We start from the raw sequence: 21417 nt of genomic DNA, 5'->3' as shown, positions 1-21417 counted from the left end.
GGTGCACGGTAATGAGGCGTGGATGATTGTTTTTCAACACAGGATTTTTGTTGTGACTATTACTTCTTGAAAACAGAGGTCTGCTTCATTTAACGACATATATACCGATGCGGATTGCTTCTCTGGTTAGCTAAGGTCATTATTGAATGATTTGACTGCTACGGAATATTTCCCGTTTTTCTTGGTAACCTTTACTACAGATCACAACTATCTTCCATCTCCTACATCAAAGGTGCTGGAATAGGTTTTACCTTTCATACTGGTTTGATTTGGGAGTACCTCATCAATAATAAGCTCCAGGATTCAATTCCCGATTCTCTGCGGGTATAAAGTGGTTATCTTTTTCTCAAAATCCTAGCATTCGTTGCGACTTCGATTAAATTCGCTCAGTCTTTGATACACTGTCTCGTCTTTTCAAAATGACCCGTTCCATACCCATCTCAAATCTGCTTGTGACTAGGCACAACAATCTTTGGTTGTAAATTATCAATCTTATCAATGATTCATATCCATTCCGCTCTCAACTCGGAAATGTTTGTCTCAACGAGATGTTGGAAATATTCTCCATATACAGCATCTCCAGTCACCACAAGTTCTAGTAAAGGAACGTATAAAACAGTAGTTTTATATATGTCCTATTGTCCGACTTCAACAGCCTGAAGCATATGATCCTCGAGATAGAATTTTCCATCAAACGGCAACGTTGAATTCTTTCATTCTGCGTAGGTATCTGATCGGAAACGAGGAAGATCAGAGCTTGACAAATTAAGCATAATTCAATTTTTAGGCTACTTGTGCGATAGTTTGTTCGGTAGCTACAGCCATTACACCAGAGGAACGTCGCTGGAGGACTGGAATGCCAAAGAAATGGTCGCCGCATCCGTGAGTAATATAGATGCAGGTGAGAGTTTTGTTGTCGACCATTTCAGATATCCAGTCTGCTAGTGCATATGATATTTCAATATTAACGGGTGCGTTAATGAGAATTGCACTTGATGGGCATGCAGGAGTGTGTATGATGTAGATGGAAATGTGTAGATATGGGGTGGATCGAAGACTGGGACCTCTATGGCATGAAGAATATTCCAGGTTAGAGGACTTGATGAATGTTGGATTGTGGTGGCGAGGTTCAATGGAGCGAGGGCAAATGAGTCATGACTTAGACAGCATCATTTTGCTTATCATACAACTTTTGTTTGTCGGTGTCTTTTCTTTGAGTGGCTTTGTTCTAGTATCAAGGGAAAAGTGTCCCCATATACAACTCTTCTACATACCTTAATCAAGGCATCAAGATTATGATTCGATGCAATTCTCGATGATAGCTCTGTCAAACCATTTTGCATTAAACCCGCCCAATTCGAAAACCATCATCCCGAATTCCTGATGCAGATGCACATATTACAGCTTATTCATTCAATATTATTTAGTAAACATAGCAATATGTTCCCATTAAGGTTGGAAAAGGCTAAAGCGAGCATATATACTCGCTAAACATCGCTCAAATATGTAATTTCTTCAACACAGATGTACGGAGACTGTGAGTAGTAATCACGGGATACCAGCATATCATCGGGTAGTTTCGTATGGACTGAATAAGAGATATTGGTTTTGGCCGCAAAATCAGATGTGATTTTATCGGACTTATCTTGTATGCCATAAGGAAAGTTTTTCGGCTGATGATCTATGCTGCGAGGAAAGTATTGAGGATGGCGTGCTTATATAGTGGCGATTGCACTAATTATTTTGTAAGCTTCATTTTCTTCTCATGCATGCTGTTAAAACATAACAGGTGCTAAATGTTGCCAATAAATCTTACGGTCTTGTGGTGCCACTAGTCTACTCCTTGCCCTTTCATAAAACCAACGATTATGTCACTGTTTTCCAATCTAGATATTCCTGAAGTTTAAGCATCACTTCGACATGCCGAGAGACCTTGATCTCTTCAAGAAGGTTCTCGACTTCGTGGGTTTATCTATATTGATTGATAGGTAGTGAGGAAGGTGTGCGCGACCCACTCATTCCGTATTGAGTCTCCGGACTCCCATCTCGCACTGCGATACTCTGGTATCAAATCATTCCTATCGAGAGAAATTTCAGTAAATATTTCAAATACATTTTCTTTCTTGTTTTTTTTCTTTCTTTCTTTTTCTGTCAACTTGTTTCGATCGATAATCTCTGGTATCTGGTATCTAGAAATGGATGAAATGTATAATACATATATTTATAAACATTCATATTTTTGTCCGTTAACTTCTGTTACTCATATACTGTATAGTTGATAAGGACAATTACCGCTCTTATATTTACTCATTTTTTTCTATCTGGTATCACTTACTCTGTAGGCTTGTGAGATTTTAATGGAAAACGAAAAGATACTAGCACGGCAATTTCATATATTTTTTTTATCTTCTGCTTGGATATACTTTGAGTCTTTGACGGAGTGGAAAGTTTATGTATAACTATACACACAAACAGTTTCTTGTTTCTCGTGACCAAGTCAATAAAATGACAGAGTGTAGAAAATTGATGTTTAAAATAATCCTGCACTCATGGGAAATAGATTTAAATGAATTTTAAAAGTCATTATATAGCAGATTTAGCTCCTAATTTCATATTTTATTTCTTCTCCCTTTATATTATAAATCTAATAATTACGGAAATTCTTGATATTATATAGAATCTATCAATTCAACTTGAAAGAGCACAAGAGTCGGGGACCCAGCCGAAGGTAACTGTGTGAACGAAGTGAATGACTTCAATTCAATTACTACTGTAATAAAGAACTAAGCGAACGCGAAAGAGACTAGCTCTTTTAGTAAGTCTATATAAGACTTACTACTTTCAATATGTAGCTAGCTCTTTAGACAGAATACAATTAGACATACAGGACCTACGTAATCCGTGGGTGCTACGTCTTCCGTATCCTTCTCGTACCAACAGTAACCATTCAATCAGAGCTGGAAATCCCCCCTCCCCATAGAATCTGATATTAATATTCATAGATCCCCTCCTACTTTACCCTGTACTCCTAGTAATCACAGACTCAATAGCCATCTAACTCGCTCTGTCATTCACAACGAGCCCTTCGCATTCCTGCAATCGGATACCTTTCTCAGAAATATAGGTAGCAATAATCGTAATGATCTTTCCAGCAAAAATCTTACTGGGAGAAGCCATTTTTGGAAATCTGGAGAGATTTGAAGTTTGATGCTGGAATGGATGGTGTTTATTCTTATGCTTATTTATGCTTATGTGTGTTTGTATGGTTGATATTTTCGTTATTGATGATTGGGATGGGTTATGTTATTTTATGGTGATGGAGGGGTGTTTTGGGATGTAGGTAGGATTTTAGCTTTAGGAGTTGAGTAGATGGTGAGAGGTTGGAAGTGAGGGTTGGAAGTGAGGGTTGGAAGTGAGGGTTGGAAGTGAGGCTTTAGTGGGTAGATTTGTATATAGGTTTTAAAGGGATATTGTTTATGATATGCAGAGACGTGCGAGGTTGTAATTGGAGTGAGATTTATTTTGCGCTGTGTAGAATGACAAGCAAGTTGTTTGAAGATATATCACAATTATGATATAAGCAAAGAAAGAAGCATGAATAACCACCTCGACATTTTCTACCCTAGGTCAATGAGACGAATAAGCTTGTGAGTAAATTCGTTCTATCACTTCTAGACTCTAGTAGGAGCTTGATGAGGTCTTCTTGTATGTTCAATGGAAGTAAGATCTAGATCATGTTCCTCGAAGGGAAATCATTGTGAAACTTGTTGGCAATAGTATCGTAGTAATTTCTGGTGTGTGTTAATGGATCGAATACCTTGAGGGTGTCCTTGTACATTCCATTATGAACTTCTTTATCTGTATTGAAACTTACTACTGATAAGTGTTCAAAGTTACAGAAGAGGTGTGATGAGAGAAGACAGCCTGAGACTTGGAGTTCATGGGTCTTTTCGATGCTTGATGGATGATAGATGATGGTTAATCACGAACTTCATGCTCCCGATACTTAATATAAGTAAGCAGTCTACATTACTTGGAGTTCTCAATAAGAAGTTGAAGTTGTGAGAATGTATTGTGTAGGTATCCATCATATGTATTGTCACTTGTCGTAATCTTACAATACTTCCAGATCGTGGAAGATTAAAATAAAATCACTTTGCTCCTATCCACGATTCTAACCTGATCTCATTTAATTTGTTGATCATGTGAGAAGCGGTATAGGTCTTTGACACGGAGTTCCGTGGGTTTCTTAGCCAGAAGATTCTGGGACAGATCTCCAGTCCAGTTTATTGGATGCGAGAGAGCTGGAATGTTTTGAGGGGGTTTCTATCTTGTGGACGGAGATAGGAATGTATTTGATTGCTTTGATGGGTAGAGTTACCTGAATCTCAGTACCATACTCGTTACTGCTGGCACACTTGTGGTTCCTGAGCTCATGATGAATTGTCCATGTCAAATGGGAATTGTTGTGTTTGAGCTGGAATTTAGTCTACTGCAATGACACCTTGATGGAGAATAGATCAGATAGGAAGGAGATTGGAAAGACTCTTTTAAGATTGTGTGGATTCCAGAGGTTGACGTGATTTGCATTTGCATTTGCATGTGCAATAGTGATTGTTTTGTTTTCTGCAGCTCGCTGTTAGCACTGATGGTAATATAAAATTCGATGCCGTGAGACATTGATGAGTCAAAGAGAGAGCAAAGGACTACACCGGCCTTTTAAGATCCTAGTAAAGATAATTTGAGAGGTCTTGGCTCATTTAACTATTCCAAACTTAAGACTCGTGAGATGTGTGTCATCCACCGATGAAAGTATTGACTCGAAACTGCCCGAAAGGTTCCTTTGAACATACATAGCTTCAATGACTTGAAATCTTGTATGGATTGTCGCCCTGGTTTGGAAAGTCTAGATGTTGTCAAATCCTTAAAGGCTTCATAGAATTGGACATCCATGTATGCTAGCTTTCTATGTCTAATAAGAATTCAATCTGAAATCACCGCTTCCTATCCTCAGCCTCCTCACCTGCATATGTTTTTTCCTGCCACGCCACTTCATATCCCTACGTTCTATAATCACTCCTTGCAGCACACGCCATACCGGTAGTCATAACGCCAAGAGGCCTAATAGGGATGCTAAGCGGGGTCAACGGCTCCCCCACGCCAAGCTTGTCTTCACGTAGGTTCAGGGTCTAAGCTTAAAATTAAGATTTTTGTTGGTGCTTGATCTAATCGTCAAAACCCAGCGGATTCAGCGCGTTTTTCAATTAAGAAAATATCAAGTAGCCTTATTTTATAAGGCAGAATATCAGATGAAAATTTCTCTTCTTCAAGTTGTAAAGCTCTAATTCCATTGGAGCTACTTGTGATAGCCTACCTCAATCCACCGAGTTTCGGTGCTACATTTCTTCTACAATCGAAGATGTGATAAGGGAATGTACTATCGGGTTTAACCATGAGTACTGTCGGGCTAAGCATGAATAACCGAATCGGGAAAAGATTCAAGACAGATTTGGATTACTACAGTTTCTTGAAGTTGCAGGAGGACAGGGACCAAAGACCATGGAGTTCCTCACCAATGACTTAGGAAATTAATAAACTCCCCTTAGAGTATAACAGATTTTGATTTTACATAGAGTTTACACATGCAATCAGATAACACAAAACACCTTCCTATATAACCTAGTTTGTCGGCGAAAACCTTGATGTAGTTAGCCAATGAGAGGGACTATTCCTAACATTCCACTTTAATATCGTATAAGCATTGCCGTTTTTGTTGGCTGTCTCGGTAGACGGGCAATGATACCCCCGACTACTTCGCACTAGCGATGAGCCCTTTACATAGAACAGAACTAGATTATACATTACATCAAGCACGTGATCGTAACTGATTAATTAGAAAGTTTTAATTTTTAATTCATTTATTAATTATTAAAGATAAAATTATTAAAAGATCAAAATAATGATATAATTAATTAATTTTGAAATAATTTTAATCTATTTTATAATTTTGATTTTTATATAATATAAATTAAAATATATATAAAAGTCAAAATTTTGATCTATATTTAAACTATATAATATTAACAGCCTAACCCTACTCCGGACGGCAATATTACGGTGTGTATATTCTTACACCGCCTTTGTTTTGCCATCAGCCAAATCATTCTGCCACCCAACCCTATCCCTGAATCTAAGGCGGTGTGGCAATATGTTTTGGACCTCCGTAGGTATCCATTCTGTGGAAACGCATGCAACATATTCCCGTACGGGCTTAGCTTTTGCAGGTAGGGCTATTTGAAGTAACATTTACAAAGTAGTTCCTGTCAATCTATGCTAGATATGATAGAGTTTTCGGGGGAATCGAAGATTAAGCGAGCATCTTACTTGTTTGGGGAAGGACTGATATTTTGACGCGTAAGGCTAGAGCTTTGACATTTCAAAGACTGGAATCTCTTAATCTTTTTTCCACAATATTTTGACTCTGAATCTCATCATTATCGACATCATCATCACCATCATCATTATCATCAAAGCTATGTCTTATAATTGGAATCGCTTCAAAGGGAGCACTTTTTAGACTCTTGGGTTTTAGCTCTATTAGTTACTGAGTTCTTAACTATCTAGAATTAAGCAAGTGTATTTCCTGATGTTCAAGGTTAAGAAGCTTATCATTATCACCGAAAGTTAAGTATGATATCACTGGCTCAAATTTCTTTTTAGAGTTATCTCATTTCAATGAGGTTATTGACGGCCGGGCTTCGGTGCGGAGCATACCCCATCTTTTCGCACTCTACCTAGTCAGGGACCAGCCGATCCAGGGTATTTACCGGCTGATATTTCCATACCGGTACCAATACCGGCAATCAATCCATTAAACTACCGCAGCGGGACCCACTAGCGCTGCATTGCATCAGGTGGGAGCCGTTGAAAAGAGTCGTGCATTAGAGGTTTAGTGTGATTTATCATAATTTTTAATCCTTAGAAGTCATGCAAGGTAAAATACATACAGGAGCATCAGGGTTGAATTGGGGATAGTGCAAGTGCCATCCAAAGATGGCGAGCTTTTTGGATACGATGATGGTCTGCCTTGTCGACATGCTCACCCATGTTTTCTTTCTTGGAGCACACATATAAGAGCTTCTCTCCTCTCTCTGTAGTGCTATTCTATTCCGCAGCAAACTAAGAATCAAGGCCATTCTTTTCTAGTTTTGAAAGCATCCTGTCTGGTTTTATCTCACAATGTATTTCCCAACCACCCGACTCCTTGCTGTGAGCAGCATACTCGGCACCTCACTTGCTCGACTCAAGCCTGTCGAGATTGATACTTCATCGATCGATAAACTCTACTCCGAGGCTCTTAAAGAAGATCGAAAATTGGTCGTAGCTGCAGGTGGTGATGGTAAGTAAACTTTCCCGTGACTGGCGCTGAACGCGAAAGTCTTCAACCATACAGATATGTATTGACAAGTTACCAGCCGGAGTTCAAGGTCAGGGTATTAGAGATGCCTGGGCCGCACGATTCCCAAAGATCTCGCTTGATCTCACTGTCGACCTATCGAAATACCACGACAGCCGGATTGATCGCGCATACTGGAATAACAGCGAGACTGTCGATATTGCCATGCTTCAAACTCTCCATGATTTTCAGCGATGGAAGGAGGAAGGTCGTTTGTTGTTCTACAAGCCACCAACTTTTGAGGATTTGTATTCGGGAGAGAAGGATCTTGACGGTGCCTTTTTGCCGGTTAGTGTTGGTAAGTATTTATCCGTACTATCTATTCCGCAGAATTCTCGTATTTACTCTATTTTCAGACAGCTTCGGATCTTTTGTCTATGATAGCACCTATGTATCAGAATCTGAGGTTCCAAAAAGCTATGCCGACCTTTTAGATTCCAAATGGAAGGGTAAAATTGTGGCGACCTATCCTAACGATGACGACGCGATCGCATATCTCTTCTCCATTATCATTGAAAAGTATGGGTTTGAGTGGTTGGAGAAATTGGCAAACCAAGACGTCCAATGGGTCCGCGGTACCGCTACTCCTGGCTTCGTTATTCGAGATAACCATAACGGCGCCAACGCATCCGCTTCCGGTTTGTCACCGAAAGGACGTGTTCTCACATTCACCTCTTACCCTCCTGAAAATGCAACAACCATTCACTCCGTCGTTCCAGAGGCTCCAGAGCAACACATGTCATGGACTCAGACTGCTGCGGCTTTTGCCTCTTCTAAGAGACCGAATACTGCTAAATTGTTCTTAGCTTGGATGACAAGTGATGAGAACCAGAAGAATGCCACTCAGGGATCAGTCAGGAAAAGTTTGGATATTGGTGGCTTTTTGTACACAAGTAACACTACTCAAACTAGTCAATTCAGACAGTTTATGCAGGACCGCCAGAGAGTCGAGTGGTGGAAATTGCAATATGAGACTACATTGGGAACGGCTCAAGGTGTTGACCCTATGGTTTTATACCCATAGTTCTAGTTATGAGAGTTGTGGCGGGGCTAGAGGAAAAGTAATGAAGTGTTGCGTTGAGGATTGACGAGATTTGTGGAGGCGGAGTTGACCGTGCTTTGCCCCTTATATATATTCTTCTAACTGTCTGTAACAGTCTTTAGGCTGCATTCAGTTTCTCTATTTAAAATGAATAGATTTAATAATCATTATGACACTTGTTATGTGCTGGAGTTCTCAAAGAAGTGAAAGCAATTTGTATCGATGCATTTCACAGTGCCAGGTTTAGGCAAAGGGTAGGGTATACCGGGTAACCCGAGCTAAAACCGGCCGAAAACCCACCCTGCTCGAGCTATACAAGGTAGCGTAACTAGGAATTCAATGAAATGCTCTGGATGTCAGTGTATTGCGGGGTATCTAACACGTGAGGCTATTTGATTGAAGTATATTGATCAGTGATTTCATTATCCTATAAATATATCATGATATTTACCCTGCAGTACCCTAACACCCAACAATATTGCTAAGTAATTACCCCATAAAACCCAAACGAGATATGATATCTACCCTATAAAAATCAAATACCTTGAACAGATTACAAATATCTAATCCTGGTTTCACTTTCGAGTCACCTATACCTCGAAAGTCGCAGAAATTTTTATAAAGCCGGCGGCATGCACGATATCAATATTCAACGAAAAGATTCAATATGCGATTTAGGGCACAGTCGTGCCCTATCGATGCCTGAGTTTGAGGGAAAAAATATAAAATTATCAGAGATACATACAGAGCACCAATCATTGAAGCTTAAGCCCAAGGTAGTCGGCCGGCAAAGTTGTGGAAATGGCAAGCGAGATAGTAAATCTAGGTGGAGTCCGCGTTTATGTTTTGGAGTCTTAAGTTAAAGGTTCATAGAAATTGAATAATTTGGCTAGCTAAAGGCAAACGAAAATCCAGTATACATGCTCCGTATCCCAAATCAAAAGCTGAGGCTCACATGCGAAAAATTCAAAACAAAATTTAGGAAACTGACTTATTGATACGGCAGTCATTTGAAATACTAGTTATTTCAAGATGTCAATAGGAAATACAAATTAGAAGTATCAGCTGACGTAGAAACCACCAATCCACAATTAAAAATGCACTGTATTTCCGAATGTGAAAAGAACCATGACATGGAATAACCCGGCAAGCTTAGTGATGCTCGCGTGTTATTCGCGTACCAAAGATGCGTCTATAAGCTACCCACACCTTGCTCTTTAACTATAGAAGTCGTGTAAGAGGCGCGAAGACTAGTCCACCCATGCTCCCGGAATAAGTTTAGCTAGAGGGGGGTCTTCGATAAGGGACCAAAGTCTCCAGCAAATTGATCCGTTGGCTCTGAGAACCAAAAATTCCAATCCTCTGGACGAGGACCGTAGCGAAACTCAACGATATGAGAATATCCCCACTTGCACTTCACCTTCCAGTCGATGCGGTCCGCGGGTGCCGTGTATACGTAGTTCACTTGTGCCGTGTGAGTCACTGGAGTCCAGAATAATAGCGGTGCCCAGTTCTTTCTATTATAGCGCTTAAACAACGCCATTTCTTTCCTTCCGTACCGTTCAAGGTCGACATTAACTCAAAAAAAGAATTTCTAGCCAGTCTAATAATATTTCGCAGTGACTTATCCCAAATACGCCTAAAGAATCTACTAGAGATCCTTGTAGAGGTGTCATTTCGTAACAAGAAGGACCATAAGGACCATGGAGAGTAATTCCAGACGCTGTCATTTCACGGACAAGCTTTTCCCATGACTTAGATGACTGAACAAGCATTGGATCATTCCAACGTTCTTTAGCTTTAAAACTCCTCACTATTGCAAGTCTCACCCACATTATTCCGAATAATTCGATAATTGGGGTCTCAGTTCTGTGTAGCATAATGCGTGATGAGAGATTCGGTCCACCAAGAAATGATCTAATTAATTGGGCCCCATCTGCCCATAGACCTTTTTCTTTAATCATTCTCGTAAAAACGATGCGCTTTTCTGCAAATGAAGGCTCCTTCCAAAATGTGTGGTGTTGAATGTAATTGAATACATCCTCAGGTCCATGACTAGACTCGAAAATGGTCGTATCTTCCAGAAGCTCTTCATCCGCGCCCCTCTCAGTCAGGATGCGAACTACTTCAAAAGGCTCCTGCTTGAGCCTGTATTCCATCGTGTAGGGGGGGCCCGCTAAAGCTACTACCTGTCCCAAAGGTGTGCGACTTGATTTGATTCAGCTATTGCCAAAAAATTCATCGAGTCAATCTAGCTCTTACCCTGAGGCATGGTCACCAGCTGAAACATCAGCACCTGCCAAAAGAAGCAATTTGCACATATCAATATGAGAATTGTACGCCGCAATCTGTGAAACATTAGACACTTGGAAGCGGAGACAGACTCATAGACGGTCATAGGACTCACATGAAGAGGTGTCACTCCCAAAAACTTTATCAGCTTCAGTTTGTATGGATAGACAGTTATATTTAAAAAAAAAAAATACTGAAATAAAATCTATCATTTAAAAAGCCTCTTCCTTCCTGTAACATTTTTTTCACATTAAAAACATCACCATTGATTATGGATTGAAAGAATATTGAGCTTGAGTCCAAGGTACGATAAGACTGGATCTCAAAGTTCCATCTCAAGAAAGATAAGTCTTTGATGTACAGACGTTGCCATGCCGTGATGGAAATCCATGCTGGAAGGAGATAGACAGCTTTCGATTCCTGGACCTTCACTGTATGGTCTTTTTGATCCCGTTTTCGACTTTGGAATGATCCAAACAGGTATGTCATCCATGTAGAAGAGCTGGTAGAGCCATATTCGAGATATTCGAAAGAAGACTGTTTAAGCACGCCATCCATGATCGGAACATGGGATCTTGACTTTTTCGCGACGGCAACCATCTTAGTAAGACTGCGCTATTCATCGATGCTTTAGATATAGACTCTGGTACGCGTGGATAGAAAACATGACCTTGAAATTGTATCAATAAATGATCTAAGGCCTGCACACTTGAGATTATGGTCGACGATTGCTGTTGTAAAACTGTACTTTGGCTTGTTAGTACTCCATTCACAAATTCCATAGCAACTTACTTGGTCTGCCCGGAGATAGCTAGATATAAGGATCTGGAGGCGCTTTTCATTCTCTTTTTCAACCTCTTCAGTTCGTCTGCTTTCAGCACAACTTTGGTAGATCCTAATTTCCGTCTCCATTTCCTGTTGGAACTGACATCTTTCGCCAGGTTGGTGACAAGGTCATCTAACTCTCTACAAGCATTTTGGCATAGTTTTATGCTATGTTCAAAAAATCCTCCGGTAGCTTGATTTGGATACCTAACTCTTGCCTGCGTTTCGAGAATACTACGCAGAATGACCTGGTGACTTTCGATCTCTCGCATGAGAAAGGCTATATTATCCAGTGCGTCCTCGATCTGGTCCCAGTAATCTTTAAGTTTGATGATGCCAGACGCAAGGTTCCCCCCGGGCTGCACGATACTGATCCCACTGGCAATACCACCGAGGACTTCTGCCATCGTGAGAAGTTATTTCAAAATTGAGTTTGATATGAACAACAAAACAATTTCAAATAGGCTGGACTTCCTTTTGGCAGCATAAATGTGGACAAGCAGAGCTTTTCTATAAAATCCTACCATCAAGGCTGTCGCGAGGCTTAGTAGTCGTACGGATGCAGCCCAGCTGTTTAAGTCGCACCGAGACTTCACCCCGCCACTATATGAAAAAGTGGCACGAATTAAACGTCAGGAGCATGTCTCTACTCGGAATATTGCATCTCAAATAGGCAGTGCTGTAAGCAGTTGACAAAACTACCATCAGGCGTTTTCAATCACCTCTTCTAAGGACGAACTATCGTTTTTAGTGAGTATGAATGCACTATCCAGTGAAGACAGTGTGGTGGTTTCTTGCATACAATTAAATTTCAAAAGTCTTGGGAGTTCCAATTAAATTATCATGGCATGAAATTTTTCATGCGCTAAAGACAGCTGGTGCCTGTAAACGATGGGCATGATATCCAACAATATCTAACCCGCCGCAGCACCTCAGCAGGCAAGAACAAAACAGAAAGCCACATTCCATGGGCTTTCAAGTTTCCCTTGGTGATTCTGTGGTTTTCCGTGAGGATGAGAAGGTTAAACGGAAAGTTTATTGCTGTTTAGCGCTGAGGCTCCACGAAACACAAACCGACGAATTCTGTATTTGTGATCCCAAGTCTTGTATATTATTCAAGCCTTGAGGTGGAGTTCCACTGCAGCTAATTTTCGCGAAATTCCAGTGGCTCCATATCATCATACACCGTTGGAAATATACATATCAGCAATACGCAATCTGAAGATGATATCGATGAATTCATAAGTGAAATTGGAAGATATTTGCATAGTGTCATATTAAAGGATAATAGTACTGCGTTCGAGTTGTAAGTTCGGCGTGATACTTGTTCGATCTGGAGAAGAGTATGCGTCCTTCTCTTGTGTGGCTAATTCCAAAATATCAGACTATGTAGCTAATATTATGAATCGCACGTCAATCTGATCTTACCTAGGAAGTGTTAAAATGAGGTATCTTCTCTTTCATATAGAGAGCATAATGACAAAAGAGGAAGTGCTTTTCCAAAGTAATTTATGTGGGGAGGCTTTGTAGTTGGCGGCCTATTAGGTGTGCTCAACGTATGCTTTTTCTTGTATTGCAGCCTCTGTTGTACACATTAATACTAATGCGTAAGTGATAACTCGTAGCATTTCTAATCATCCCTAAAGCGTCAGTAACGACAATGATCAAAGTAAAGTGCTCAATGACTCAAGGTAATTGGACTCCAGGTTGAAGAGATGGCAACGAATTATCCAGGCCTGAGCGGAATGGCTGAAGAACCGATTGTCATCGAGCAGACGCTGCTAAAAGTGCTAAACGAGGCCAATCATTGTCATTCTCACCAAGCTATTATCTGAGAAGCTGATTAAATAGGGTTGGTTAAGGTCTAACAACGACTGAATCGATCAAAGTCCCATTCATGTCGAAAGAGAAAAGTCTTGAGCTAGGTATAAAGGCATTGAAACCTTACGCCCAACAAATAGGGAGACAGGAAAAGGCTCGGTTGGTAATGGGAGAGGCATTACGTAAGTTATGTGATGCTGCGAAGCAAGAAGGTAAAGGTAGAAGTGGAAAGTAGCCAGACATTCAATGTGGGTGTGGGGATAGATTCGTGGATCTCGATGTCGAGAAAGCGCTTGCAAAAGTATTAGCACGACCGTAACTCACTTGTATCCAACGCTCGGTATGATGTGAATGTGTCTCGATTTGAAATTGAATGGAGGAGAAGAATACCACGCTGTAATCCAGGACTCTAATGACATGTCGACACGTCTAGCATAAGTCCTAGCACCTATGCCTGAAACCTCCTCACCGTGTCATAGATTTTAAAGATTATCGAAGGTGCTCAACCGACTTCACAATATGAATTGGTGTGGACTTTATCAATCTCACAATATTTCACGAAAAAAAGGTGTTTCCATTCCTCTTGCAACCAAGTGACCTGCTGGCACATACTGGTAACGATTTCTGTATCGTAAGTAGATGCCTTCCAAAAACACTGCCGTTTCTCGTGAAAATAGAAAGGTAGGATGGATGTAAACTGATAATTGAAAAGGCATTTTTATGACACATTTTCGTTTGTTACTTCCTTCCTATTCCTGTCTTTCACTTACATAATCACCTGACTCGGAACAGATGGCAAGCAACAAATATTCTTCCTTCGCAATTTGTTTTCATATTCTCAACATCACCATTTCCACTCCAAAAATGACATAATCTCTTACTTGGTCTTGTTTCTGCACTATTTTACCTGTTTAGAACACACAATTTGACATTCGTTCACGTCACTGACCTCTTCAATTTTATCAAGGAAGCCAACTCCAGCTACCCGTGATTGCAAAGCATGCATATGTTTATCCGTCATCGGAAATGAAAACGAATCATCTCCAGTTCTGTTCATGTTCTCGAGCCGACGTTCACTCTGGAAAAGACGGCGGAAGCTGGAAAGCTTCATATCTACTTATCTACCTCGTTCGCAGCTAATCAAGTGATTTGCATCGATAAGGCGACATGAGATTTTACGAACCTCCTTTATGTTATTGGTCGATGGGGATATCCCAGCGCGATATAAAAGCTATCTACGATTGAATGAATCATACAGTATGAAATTAGGAAGGTCGCGACGGTAATACACTTGCCTTTCCCATGGAGCAGTCTGCCCTTGATTTGGGACGGATTGGATCAGATAGCAGAATGACGACGTCACATCTCAAAAATGGTCCAATAAAGGGTTATCAAACTACAGGTTCATATCTCTTTCCTAGGTACGCAAGCCCTGCCATCATGATTATTTTTGTTACTCAATCGAATTGCTTATCGATATCGATCTTCATAGCCTCCATGTTCATGGCTTCGAAAGATGACTTGGGGACTCCAGCATTAAGGCTGAGTGTGTCATTCCGGGGGTTTCTTATCGCTCTCACACATTGTCCACTAGCGAGCATGCTCCCCGGATTCCTTATCTTCACATTCCACACTTCTTTTTCACCATGACACTGCATGGCTTGCATTACGTTGTCTTCTCCATGTACGACAGCAATCGTTACTAGACTACAAGAATGAACTCTTTATGCTCATTGCTGCATGTTGAGGCTCAAGAATTGGATGATGCAGGAACCTTAATCATTTTGCGGATGGTTTCCTTATCTTGAGTGTTGATAGAAGGAGCTCGGGATTTAATCTAAAAGAATTTCATACCCCATTTTTTGATATTCCCCAAGTCCTCTTTCCTCAAATTTCTACAATTTGTTACCACATTTATGTGAATTTTTATTGAAACATAAGTTAGATCGGATAGATAGTTTAGTCATCAATATTTTGCCATACATCAAGTGGTGTCTTTCGTCATGTCTAAGGAAACTAAATATTCCGAAAAAGGGGGGCATGATAGCCGCAAGCCCCTGTCAATATCACAATCGGAACAGATGGCAAAGGCGGCTGATACGTTGGGTGTCGAAGAAGGTGAAACAATATCAGGGGATGACGAACTATTAGCAACTTTGGGGTATCGAGCTGAGTTGAAACGCGAATTTTCGTACATCACCGTTTTCGGGCAAAGTTTTGGAGCTATGGGAATTGCTCCAGCAATTGCCGAGAGTATGATTTTCAGTTTAGGCAGTGCTGGGAGTGTGGGAATGGTATGGACCTACTTGGTGGGATGTTTGTTGCTCATCCCAGTTGCCTTGAGCCTGGGGGAATTAGGAAGTAGCATGCCTACTTCTGGAGGTTTGTACTATGCAAGTTACAGTGTCTGAGAAAGGTTGATTGATTTATCCTAACTATTGATAGTGGGTTGCACGTTTGACTCCACCACGACAGAGAGCATTCATGTGCTGGCTTGCGTAAGTCCTTTCGTCTGTGATCATGTCAAAACCGCGTACTGAAAAATCCAGAGGTTATATGAACGTCTTAGGGTATATATCGATATACGCATCTACTATATATGCAGCGACCCTCATTCTTGGTGCGATATGTAGTATTAACACAGATTTCGTCTTTGTGGCTACGAAGTACCAAAACTACGGCATGTTCACGGCGACCACCTTCCTGACTTTTGGAATGACTTGTGTGCCCTCACAAACGCTCTCTCGTCTCAACTTGTTCTATATATTCTTGCAACTTGCTATGCTTTTCGCTCTGATTATTTCACTTGCTGCTGGGACACGCTCGGAACTCAAGAACTCGGCGAGTTTTGTCTTCGCAGATTTCCAAAACACTGGTTTCTGGACGAACAATGGTTGGGCATTCATGCTCTCCTTTCTTACCCCGGTATGGGTTGTTTCTGGTTTCGAAAGCGCAGCTACTATAGCGGAAGAGGCGAGCAATGCTGCGAAAGCGGTTCCATTTGCGATGGTCTCCTCACTAGTAACAGCCGCAATAACAGGTTGGGCAGTCATTATAACGATTGCATTTTGTATGGGGCCGAATGTAATAAGTATAGTGACATCACCTTTGGGCCAGCCTTTGGCACAGATTGCGTTCAATAGTTTGGGTAAAACCGGAAGTGTTGCGTTGTTGATCTTCCTATGGGTTTCGAGTGTGGCCAATTGCTCGATTTTAATGGTCGCGGCTTCGAGAGAAACTTTTGCTTTTGCTAGAGGTTAGTCGTCTTAGCTTGGTTCTCATGAATTTTATGATGAAGTATATAGCAAAAGGAAGCTAACTAGATCTCGTCCAGACCATGGCCTTCCATTTTCGTCCTACCTGCGAGTGCTCTCATCCAACAAAACCCCAGTCCGCGGTATTTCTTTCGTCGCTCTTTGTACTCTTGCAGAAGGGCTTCTCATGCTCGTCAACTCCATCGCCATAAATAGTATATTCAATCTCGCTATTATGGGTCTGTACTTCGCTTATTGCATGCCTTTAATCTCCCGACTCCTATTCCGGCATTTTACACCGGGGGTATGGTACATGGGCGATACAATTAGTTATGTCAGTGCAATTTATTCTGTGGCATGGATGACATTCATTTTTGTCTTGCTACTTTTTCCCAGCTACGAACACCCAAATGCACAGGAAATGAATTATGCTGTTGTGGTTTTGGGCTTCGTTTTGCTTTTCTGTGTGGTGTATTATTGGGTGCCTAGGTATGGTGGAAATACGTTTTTCAAGGGACCTGTTAGGACGATTGATGAAGTGTTGCAAGAAAGAGAAGATGCCACGGAAAGGGTGTTGAAAGATATTGAAGGAAGAGAAGGGGGTGGGAGTAAATGTAATGATGGTTGAAATTTTCTTGCTCAACTATAATCAATACATGTTTGAAGTATAGGTAGTATATGATGCCCAGCAGGCTCTTATTGATAACTTTCCTCGATTGATCAAGGCGTAATGTTTATTGAGGGTTTCGATATTTTATAATTTGCGTCAGGAGGTATAGATTTTCAAAGCTATATTGTCCGTTATCCACCTAGTACATCATTTCGAAACGACCATCGGCTACGGTTTGGAGCAATCGTTTGGACTCCACGCTATTCTTTATGCGACTCAAATCAAAATCAAATCCCGGCTCGTCGATTTGTATTAACGGCAGAGATCTGACCAATCTCATGCGTTTGGTGCATGGGTAGTTAGCTGTGATCGTGACTTGGAGAAGTATAATTAGATCCATGGTGCACAGAGCCCAGTGACAAGTTTCAAAGAAGGCCTGTAGAATGCCCGAGTTACGTGTCGAGATCTGGAATGATGGATACCGGGTCGCAAAATGGCTGGGATTATGAATGAGATCTGTATATAACGGATAATCACACCCCGGATTTCTTGACTGGCGGTGGATTCATCGTCACTGATGAATGATGATTGATAAAACAATTATCTTCGAGGATATATGTCTATGATGGTATAGAAAGCCGAGCTTTAAACATAACACGGTATGTTACCCGCGATACACACTCAAAAATCTCATTTGGAGAACAAGTTTTTATTTTGCCCGCAAGGTCATGCGCACGTCGATCTTTCAAAAAGAGAATATGTGTGATGAGGCAACATCTTGAAATAAAAGCCTACATGTCCCTCTGATTTTTACATGCAGAGAAATCACTGGGGTTTGTTCTAACATTTTTCAAACTTGGGATTGAACCATGGAGCTGTAGCTTCGATTCACTGTAGGATGGACATCCGTCCTATGATACGAAAAGATGATAGGGGAGATCAGGATCAAACTAGTGAATACATAACTTAACATCGTTTCTAGTCTATTTTCGTATTCACCATAATTTTGGCCTGATTTGGAACGACAGAAAAACATTCCGTACATGATTATAAGTCTTTCGCAAAAGTCGTTGAGAAGCGCTTTTCAAACCCCTTTTCTGCATCTTCCTTTTATTCATCATACAGCCTCAATAGAACCACAAATTATCTTGACGATCTTTGTTATTCTCCAAACTAAACTTTTGTAATGGCTACACCTTCAACAAAATGTCGGCCAACGTTACAGATGGAGCTGAGAATGGAAATCCAGAACTGACGGCTGTTTTGAATGATCCTCATCAAGTCCGCACAAACACCATTCAACCCTTCTTACAAAAAGCAATGGAAAGTCCTATCAATATTGGAGAGATTCCAGCCAGTCTTTTCTCAGGAAAATCACATTCCAATCATAACCTTACTCTGCAAAATAGCCATACTTCTTGTCCCATTCTCGAATCAAATAGCAGAAACAACATCCTCCTTTATCCAGGCTCTTTCAACCCACCCCATCAAGGCCACCTCGCCACAATTCGCTATTTCTCAGAGCGCCGTGGCCAACTTGGTGTCACTGCCATATTTATTTTTGTAGACCCCGGATTAATTGTTCAAGGAAAAAAGAAGAAATGGGGCAACATAATTCTTCCACAAGAACTCCGCTACGAACTCTTCTACCGGGTTCCGAAAATCTACCAGCTAGTCGAATCTGGATGGCTTCAGCTTCTTGTAGGGGATATGGATACTCATATTAAAGTCTTACGTATGACGACTGATCTCATTTCCGAAGCTGGATTTGATGTCAAGTTGGTAGGACTTTTGGGTGGGGATAAGTTGACGATAGAAAGTGCTCCACATTTACATCCGGGAGACTTGCAGGAATGGGGTCCGGTGGATGAGTTTCTTATTATTAATGCGAGAAGACCGGTTGACTTTTTTGATCCGAAGGGAGAGGAGATTCCGAGGAATTTACCGGGCTGTACGGCTTGGGAGAAATGTACGGAGGCAGAAGAGGAGAAGAAAGAGCAGCTCAATGAGAGTGCTGGTGTGTTGTGGATGTGTAAGGCTTTGACAGTACCTGTAAATCCGATTATTCGATTCCGTGCCTCGCAAATTAGTGCGTCGAATGGTGTTAGTTCTACTAAGATTCGGCAAATTATGACTGAAGCTCATGATGAAGAGCTCATGGAGGAATTGAAAGATAAAGTCATTAGCGTCGAGTTTCTGGTAGAGTGGTTGCTGCTTCAACGCAATCGAGAGCGAGAGAAGATTGATGAAAAGGCATTTCTTTAGTTACGTTGGGAGAGTTGAGGAAAGACGGTGTACATACCCACTTCACTGATCAGTCCTTCATAGGTCGTTCAATATATCATTGTGCCTGATTTAACTCAAATAGTTCACTCATAAATGCAACCCTCTCAAGTTACGAGTGCTCCCAAAGTCGCCATGGTTCCAACTGATTAGGCCTTTACTTGCTTTATTTCAAAACAATACATTTCATCCTCAAGGTAGTTTTCCCGTCGCAATATCCCAGTGGATAAGTGAGAGTTATTGAGATACTCCGGATTCATTGTCCTTGATTGTTCTACGTGGAGCAGCAGAGCCTGAAACTCGGGCCCACGATGTTGTTTTTACGGGCTCACCACGCTAATTACACCACACACTTAAGCCTACCACAAATATTGCCGCTGAAAACATAGGGTGTTGTTCACTATCATATACTGGTTGTCCAGCCGGTCAAACATTAGATTGCCATGATCCTATTCGTCATTATACCTGAGCCGCGTGAGTCGATGTCATTGCTCTATTCGATTTCGTTCAACATCATGACTACCTCCCATTTCTATTGTTCATGTAGTCTGTGAAATTCACTTCCCTTGTACTAAAACAGCTCCGAGAGCTGTCAATCATCAACACTAGGATTATCAAGAAGAGAGAATTCCAGCCATTGCACGATCTCTTATCTCACATCTTCATACAAATGCATACTGTACATTTTTGTATGAATCCAAAGTTTGTTTGTGTTCATGAAAACGAAAAATCAGGCATTAATAGAACAGTTTCAGAGTAATCGTCAATGACCTACTTCTTTCTCACCAGCCCTCTTCTATCCTTACAAAAACATCAAACCCAAACCACCCAAAATCCCAAAGAAAGTAGAAGCTACGTATACTGCCCAAAAAATCTTTTTCTTCGTAATATTTCCCCCAGATTTATTGCTATCAATCCGATGATGATAACCATAACATCTATCCTGATCAGCCCGACAAAGTCCAGAGAAACAACATTCATCTATGAATAAGTATTAGCTATAGTCGGATATAACGACGTACAGGGATAGGCAGGAAGAGGAAGAATCTGAGTCTTACCAACTCCACTCGTAATGGTAGCAGCTGCGGAGGTCCAAGTAATGGTGCTTTGAGAAGGTTCTGGGCTTGAAGATTTTTTGGTTCTTGGTTCTGCTTGAGTTGAGACTATGAGGCCGAAGATGAGAAGGCTAAGAAGGATACGAGCCCGAGAGTTGGTCAAGCGTGAGAAGATCATGGTCGCTTTTAGAGAGGATGATGCGGACAACTGATGTGCTGAGATAGTGGTGATTCGACAGTAAGTACTGTAGCTCGAAGTTGATGTAGATGCGTTTTGTTGATTTTGATTGCTGGATGTTTTCGTGGGTATGTTTTTGAATCGTGGAAGTGAAAGAGGAACATTTAAAGAGATTATTAGTTCCTCATCGATAGTTTTTCACAACAATTACAATCACTGTATTGAGTCACCGTGTTAGACTCACGAGTATTGAGTCATTATATTGAGAACATGGAACGTGGACTCAGGTTTAAGAGTTATGAATTGATAGGGGACATTACACAATCATAGCTCATGTTCTGTAGGAAATAATATGCTTTTAAAGAAAAATCTGCATTACCAAAGAGCCCCACTAACAGGAGTGCAGAAGTCTACAACATAGAGTTTTGTGCTAATTGCAACAATTTCCCCGATAATAGGGACATTATGATTGGAATCAAAAGATACATTTCCTTGTATGAAACTGATGGGTGTCGGAAAGCAAAGGTACAGATCTGATCTGCTCAACCTTAGACTTAAACTCCATTTTTTTTAGACAGAAGTGATGATTGAAGAAAAGCAG

General features: G+C 40.9%; 9 protein-coding genes across 9 annotated transcripts; 4 read left to right on the top strand and 5 right to left on the bottom strand.

Moving 5' to 3' along the window:
• Positions 1–783: 783 nt before the first annotated feature.
• On the bottom strand, positions 784–924 carry SS1G_04883 (hypothetical protein; the record flags this gene model as incomplete). Its single annotated transcript, XM_001593406.1, has 1 exon — positions 784–924. One exon carries the CDS (start codon positions 922–924, stop codon positions 784–786), a length of 141 nt encoding a protein of 46 aa, XP_001593456.1.
• Positions 925–3054: 2130 nt separating this feature from the next.
• Positions 3055–3177, bottom strand: SS1G_04882 (predicted protein; the record flags this gene model as incomplete). The annotated part of the gene is made up of 1 exon (XM_001593405.1): positions 3055–3177. The coding sequence occupies one exon, from the start codon at positions 3175–3177 to the stop codon at positions 3055–3057; it is 123 nt and encodes a 40-aa protein (XP_001593455.1).
• A 4062-nt stretch (positions 3178–7239) lies between these two features.
• SS1G_04881 (hypothetical protein) lies at positions 7240–8480 on the top strand (the record flags this gene model as incomplete). Its single annotated transcript, XM_001593404.1, has 3 exons — positions 7240–7399; positions 7476–7754; positions 7813–8480. 3 exons carry the CDS (start codon positions 7240–7242, stop codon positions 8478–8480), a joined length of 1107 nt encoding a protein of 368 aa, XP_001593454.1.
• A 3025-nt stretch (positions 8481–11505) lies between these two features.
• On the bottom strand, positions 11506–12022 carry SS1G_04880 (predicted protein; the record flags this gene model as incomplete). Its single annotated transcript, XM_001593403.1, has 2 exons — positions 11506–11521; positions 11583–12022. 2 exons carry the CDS (start codon positions 12020–12022, stop codon positions 11506–11508), a joined length of 456 nt encoding a protein of 151 aa, XP_001593453.1.
• Positions 12023–13512: 1490 nt separating this feature from the next.
• On the top strand, positions 13513–13671 carry SS1G_04879 (predicted protein; the record flags this gene model as incomplete). Its single annotated transcript, XM_001593402.1, has 1 exon — positions 13513–13671. One exon carries the CDS (start codon positions 13513–13515, stop codon positions 13669–13671), a length of 159 nt encoding a protein of 52 aa, XP_001593452.1.
• Positions 13672–14893: 1222 nt separating this feature from the next.
• SS1G_04878 (predicted protein) lies at positions 14894–15103 on the bottom strand (the record flags this gene model as incomplete). The annotated part of the gene is made up of 1 exon (XM_001593401.1): positions 14894–15103. One exon carries the CDS (start codon positions 15101–15103, stop codon positions 14894–14896), a length of 210 nt encoding a protein of 69 aa, XP_001593451.1.
• A 336-nt stretch (positions 15104–15439) lies between these two features.
• On the top strand, positions 15440–17318 carry SS1G_04877 (hypothetical protein; the record flags this gene model as incomplete). The annotated part of the gene is made up of 4 exons (XM_001593400.1): positions 15440–15730; positions 15882–15934; positions 15986–16692; positions 16771–17318. 4 exons carry the CDS (start codon positions 15440–15442, stop codon positions 17316–17318), a joined length of 1599 nt encoding a protein of 532 aa, XP_001593450.1.
• Positions 17319–18506: 1188 nt separating this feature from the next.
• SS1G_04876 (predicted protein) lies at positions 18507–19565 on the top strand (the record flags this gene model as incomplete). Its single annotated transcript, XM_001593399.1, has 1 exon — positions 18507–19565. One exon carries the CDS (start codon positions 18507–18509, stop codon positions 19563–19565), a length of 1059 nt encoding a protein of 352 aa, XP_001593449.1.
• An 820-nt stretch (positions 19566–20385) lies between these two features.
• SS1G_04875 (predicted protein) lies at positions 20386–20816 on the bottom strand (the record flags this gene model as incomplete). The annotated part of the gene is made up of 2 exons (XM_001593398.1): positions 20386–20564; positions 20642–20816. The coding sequence occupies 2 exons, from the start codon at positions 20814–20816 to the stop codon at positions 20386–20388; spliced, it is 354 nt and encodes a 117-aa protein (XP_001593448.1).
• Between the last annotated feature and the right edge of the window lie 601 nt (positions 20817–21417).

This window comes from Sclerotinia sclerotiorum, genomic scaffold (assembly GCF_000146945.2).
Source record: "Sclerotinia sclerotiorum 1980 UF-70 scaffold_6 genomic scaffold, whole genome shotgun sequence".
Classification (NCBI taxonomy): Eukaryota; Fungi; Ascomycota; class Leotiomycetes; order Helotiales; family Sclerotiniaceae; genus Sclerotinia; species Sclerotinia sclerotiorum.
The sequence above is the reverse complement of the archived record's forward strand: the minus strand, read 5'-3'. Positions and strand labels throughout refer to the sequence as shown.